General features: G+C 29.8%; 1 protein-coding gene across 1 annotated transcript in view; it reads right to left on the reverse strand.

Moving 5' to 3' along the window:
- Positions 1–4,895, reverse strand: part of LOC118186729 (pyrokinin-1 receptor-like) — a 289,004-nt gene extending 284,109 nt beyond the window's left edge. The window contains exon 1 of the mRNA XM_085819446.1: positions 3,565–4,895. Coding sequence (XP_085675572.1) covers positions 3,565–4,369 — 805 coding nt within the window. The 5' untranslated portion in view covers positions 4,370–4,895. The remainder of the gene's footprint in view (positions 1–3,564) is intronic.
- Between the last annotated feature and the right edge of the window lie 1,219 nt (positions 4,896–6,114).

Consider the following 6,114-nt stretch of genomic DNA (forward strand, 5'->3'; position numbering starts at 1 on the left):
TCCTAACAAACTATTGCCAAGAAATTAGACAGCAAAGGTGAATAAGAACATAAAAATGCAGAGCAAAGATATTTTCTTTGTTTCACGTGATGGACTAAAAAAAAAAAAAAAGAGTAATCCGTAAAATTTTACGTTGAGTAAAGAAAAGTATTATCAGCAAATGACAATAAAGTGACGAAAGGTCTGTTAAATATTTTAAGCTATATAAGGATTAAAAATAATGCTTTGGAAGATACATTGAACAAAATGAGATTTTATTTATACTTCGTACAAAATCTAATCTTGTAAAGCAAATGTTTTTTAAGCATTTGTAAATATATGTTTTGAATATTACAGAGCTTTAAATGTATAAGGATGTTAATTTTTGTTTTTGGTGCATAAAGCAAAATCCTATTTTAAAATACCTACATAGTTTCACAGTTTTAGTAAAAATGCAGCGTTAATGAATTTACTATATTTCCTTCTAGTGCATCTATAAATATTCACTATATATCCTTATACATAGTAAATAGCGTCAGCAACAGTTCTGCTAAATGTAGTATTAGAATTAAAATAGTATCAATTTTAATCAAATTAAAATAATTAAAAGTAATAAAAAATTCAAAAAAATCTGAAAGATTTCAGAGTTTATATTACGCCCGAAACGACATTTTTTTAGCGTTTTATGTGTTAGCTTTATTTATTGAATATTATATTCTTCGCACTTAAATTATAAAATTAAATTCAGCAGCAATATCACAGAACATTAAAAAAAAAAGAATATCTTAAGAATTTCCGATACACAGTCTCTCGCCCTGACGATAAAAAAAGTTTTTTTTTTCCGTACAGTGTTGCCATTGCTCACTGTGAAATCGTTGAGTTTGTTAATCAAGCATTTGTTAAAGTTTTACAAAATATAAAACAATTAGTAAAACAAATTCCAGATTCCGAATTTATGCTTCCAAATTCCCATATTCGAGTGGAGGACTACGTTATTTAAAATGTGATGTCTCTAGATGCCGTTGCTTTTTCACAGTCTGAAAAATATGCATACATTCATGCAGAGTCATTCAACAGTACATTTTTAAATTTCTTTAAATATAATACAGGACTCTAATATTTCGTGCAACAATTTAAAAAAGTGAAACGCCATTTACAGTAAACCTACGCAAAATGCCAACAGGAAATTAATAGCCCTTCTGAGAAAATTGCCCTTTGTGATAATAATCAACTAAAATAATTGTCAATTACAAAAAAGGCATTACATACGATTGTTTTTAAATGCTGTTTAATTTTAAAGCTATTACAGAGTGTTAAGCGTTAATAAAATATACCACCTAACAATTTATTCTTTTTACAAATCAGTTGTTTAACTTCAAATTACAGGAGTTTGCATTAAAATTTTAAATTAATTTAATTAAATAATATATAGTTGGAATATCAGTTTTTTACATATTAATTTAAATTCATCATAATTTGAGGACCCTTGAATTATTTATAAAACACTTTTGATTATTTTTATATAAAAATATTTCTAAAGTGCCTTTTTAAGTTAATAAATGGATTAGAATGCCCTTACTTTTTAACAAACGTTTGTATCAATATGCAGCTTTGAAATATATGAGATTATCAGACTCTTTGACATCTCTGTCAAACCTTTTAGAGAGCCGCTTATGTACAAAAGATCGTAAACACATAACTGACAGTTTCAAAAGTATTCACAGTATGTATTGATAAAACTAATCAGAAAATTACATAAAAACTGTCATAGACATTTACGATTATTATTAAACGAGGATTATGATTTTCTGCCAAATTAAACAAAAAGAGATATTTTTGTGTGTTTCTTATATTCCCAGACATTACAGCAGACTGTTGTTTTTGACAAAAGCTAAATTGAGAAACGATACACGCTATAATGTTTTCGCTTACTAGAACATACTATTCAAAATGTCCCATTTAATATAAAAAGATGCATATAAATGAATTTCTCTTAAGGTAATTTTTTTCGCTTTACATTTTTAACCGTCCTAGACTTGATCTTGGGCAAAATGACCCTTACACAAACTGTTTGCGTTCACTCTAATTTCAATGTAAATAGCATCCTGTTAGCCATATCACATAGTTGAAAAATGTAAAATATTATATTATTATACAATACTTCCACTAATGTAATTGCTTTAATAAAATAATTGCTGTTAATAAAAATGTCTTAAATATTTGAAATTTAATTTCAATCAATGAATGACATATTTAACCATTCAACAAACATTCAACGTTCCTCGAATTATATTAATTTGTTATTCATATAAGGTTATTGTAAAAATAATAAGAGGTTTTAAAAATTTCTAACATGTAAAATTTGGTTTGTTATAATTTCAATAATATAAAGTTAGATGAGTTTTAAGGCATTTAATAACATTTCTCTGACTGCTGTATATAAACAAAAGATCATTTAACAATACATTGTTATGAAAGTTTACTTTAAATTAATTATGTGATTTGTTTTAACAATCTAAAAAATAGAGCTCCTTTTAAAGCTCATTATCAAATAACAGAAACCTTCAAACAGATAGAAACTACCTGTTCTCAATATCTGTCACGTGAACTAAAACACATTTAAGAAACAAGTAGTATATTAACAAGTAAATCACGCTTAGGTTTTTTCCTGAAAGCAAATTGTTTGTTAAGCAATATATTACTGTGAATTTAACTATTATACGAAAAATTCACATATATGCAGACCTCAAATGTAAAATTAAATTTTGACGAACTTATTTGTAACTACTAAAGTAGTTAATTTTTTAAAAGATAACATAAAGAAACCAAGGAGCATAAAAAAAGTTATTAAGATCGATCATGCTAAACCTCGTGGATAAAACTGATAAAAAACTGCTTTGTATCATTAGTACACCAATATATTAATATCTTAATCATACCCATAAATATACATTTAAATATCATTAATGAAATAAGGTTATGCAGTTTAAGTTAAACAATATACTATATAACTACATTTTTGAATGAATAAACAACAAAGAAAAGCCTCCAAACCATGAAACATTATTTCAAAATTTAAAGAGCAGACATTTATTAAAAATTTCAAAAATCATAGAATATATATATTAACGTCCTCAAACTCATTATAGTTAATTCATTGATCAGTGTAATAAACATAAAAGTAAATATGTAAACTTATATGAGAACGGAATCCTTCAAAAGTAGCAAATTATATTAAAATAAAGTAAATTACCGTAATATTTTGGAAAGCATTTGTTACTTAACTCTAATTAGATCACACTAGTTAAATTAAAGATTTGAAAGATATTTTCAGGTCTAACTAATCAGTACAAATTAATTAATAATAAATTTTGCTCAATTTGCTGTCAGCCAACCGCTTATTAGTGATCGGCTGGTAGCAATTCTATTCGTACCTACGCGTTTTCTGTGTCCATTCTCCAGTGGGTATTCCAGAACTTGGAATGTTCTCCAAGCAGAAATACGCATCTTTACACATGGTTTCATGGAAAACTCCAATGCAAGAACTTATAGTTGTACCAAAATTAAAAATAAAGGATTACTTACTGAGCATTTTGACCACAGCTTTTCTTGAATTCATCTTTTGCTTGTTGCAGTTGCTGAGATTATCGGCCCTGTTGCCGATGCTTCCTTGGCGGAGTCTTATGCCAATCAAAACATACAAAACCGATATCAAAACAATAGGCAGCACAAAGAATAAACATGTAGATATCTCGAAAGTATGAGGAAGAGGTTTTATGACTCCACAGAGGGCTGTATCCCACAATGTATCCCCATTGTCATCAAACTCGTACTTTATGCCAAACTGCAAAGCAGTGGGAAGAGCACATAATGCTGCAACAGTCCAGATGCAGAGTATGGTCTTGACGGCTCTCGGCAGATGAGACATGGTCTGTGCGCGGAAAGGATGACATATGGCAACATATCGTTCCACGGTGAAAGCAGTGATGGTTAAAATGGATGCATTAGTGGACATCTCCGAGGTCAGGCCGCGCAAGATGCAGAAAGCTTCTCCAAATACATATGGGTACTTATACCACAATTGGTACAGCTCTTGGGGCAAACCGAGAATGAGTAACAGCAAGTCCGACACAGCTAAGCTGAACAGATAGTAGTTGGTAGCAGTATGCATGTAACGATTCCTAGCAATAACAATACAAGTACAGATATTGCCAATAACTCCAGTCATCAAAATCACAGCATATACGAGGGTCATAGGAATCACGGTGGAAAGGGGGTCTCTCTTTGGTCCCAATCGGCATTCTTCCATGGACATGTTGAAACAATCACTGAAGTTAAAGAAACTGAAGTAGGAAAAGTTTCTGAAATTTATGTCATCCATTTGCTCCATGTTACTTCTTGTTTTTAGTATTTTTTCCGCTTCTCTCAAGAAAAATAAAGCTTTTGGTTATTTAAATTTGGTATTAAAATGTTCTTTTCATTTGCGAATCCTGAAGAAAGCAGTGGAACGAAATAAAATACCGGGGAACTTAAATTACATTTGGTCTAAACTCAAAGTCAGTATTTCCTTGAAACTGAAATTCCAATACATTGAAATAAAAAATAAGAAGAAACAATGTAAAGCACACTTAAACGATCTTATATAAGAAAACAAACGAAAAATTCAACAACTTAACTGTTTGCGATGTATTTAAGTAGCGCGAATTTCTTTGTTTCTATCAAAATATATTTCGCGAATTAAACCACTTGTTGTAATATGCGACAAAAAACTAAGGTTTACAAACTACTGCGATAAATTCTCTCTGCAGCATAAATAATATTTTCCAAAACGACTGTTAAATTGGGACTTCAAACAGGCCGATAACTTCTCTAACCGAAAACTATTGATAAAACCTCACTATCCGGGAACTTCTTACTCTGCCTGACTCTTGGATATCCGACGGGATAACTCAGGATCCGGACTTCCCGACTCCGAACGCATCTTGACCTGCTTTGAGCGCCATCTACTAAGGGTGGTAAGTGGAGGGGTTTCAACCCCCGTTTAAATTATTTTTCCTTCCCCGATGCATCACACTCTTCAAAGCGGTGCTTCAAAATAATTTTCCCATAAAAGAAACAATTAAAATCGATTATTTTAAGATCTAGCTCAAAAGGATTTTTTTGTTAAAGAACTGCATAAATAATTCATTTCAGCTTGAAATAAATAAAAACAGGATTTAATCACAATGCACCCCAAGAGATATGTTCTTTTTTTAATTGACAGTGTCTTAATTATTTTTTACGGCAGTCAAACTAAGTTTTATCCTGTTTTAATTTGGAATTTATTCATTTATTTATTTATTTGAATTATGCAGAAAACTCATTAATTTTATTCATCATTGCAAAAAATGCAATTTTTGTTGAATGAAATGTTGAGGATTATCTTGTGGTATCAAATAATGCAAAATGTGATGGAATGAAATTTATGAAAGTATGTAAAACACATTTGGCGATTTTATTGCTTATAACGGATGTGCCAAACGTCAAAACGCACCGAAAAAACTGTAATTGTTGAAAAAACTCTAATTCATTGCAGGTATACTTAGAAATACATCTACTTTAAGATTATGGTAAACATTTTATAGGTTATAATTTAAATTTTTTTTCGAAAAATGTATCAAAATTATTAAAACTACAAATTTAAAAAACAAATCATAAAATACGGGCGAATTTTTATTTGGAATGAACCTAAATTTCGAAATGTGAAAGGAAGAATCAAATAAGTTTAATAAAAAAGAGATATTAATAAATATATACCAAATTCAATTAATGTTGAGGACTTAAAATTTTGAGAGCTAATTTTTTAAAAACTCCTCGTGCGTATTTTACAAAACTTGGCAGTTTGGCATAATTTGAATCGTAGAATCGAAATATGGAAAACAATTGGCATGTGAATGCAGAAAAGTTTCGATTTTGTGTCAAAATACCTATATTAGAACAATGCTAGATATAAATCTAATGTGTATATCCTAAGTGGCGGTTTCGAGACATGAAAAATGCAAGTTGACTTTCGTCAACCGGCCCTGTAGAATGCAAGATACAGGAAATGTCCCCTTTTTCTCCCGTTCTGTGCCAGTTGCATTTTATTTGATCGTA

Source organism: Stegodyphus dumicola, chromosome 6 (genome assembly GCF_044657685.1).
Source record: "Stegodyphus dumicola isolate Sdum_Otavi_A_Nest chromosome 6, ASM4465768v1".
Taxonomy (NCBI): domain Eukaryota; kingdom Metazoa; phylum Arthropoda; class Arachnida; order Araneae; family Eresidae; genus Stegodyphus; species Stegodyphus dumicola.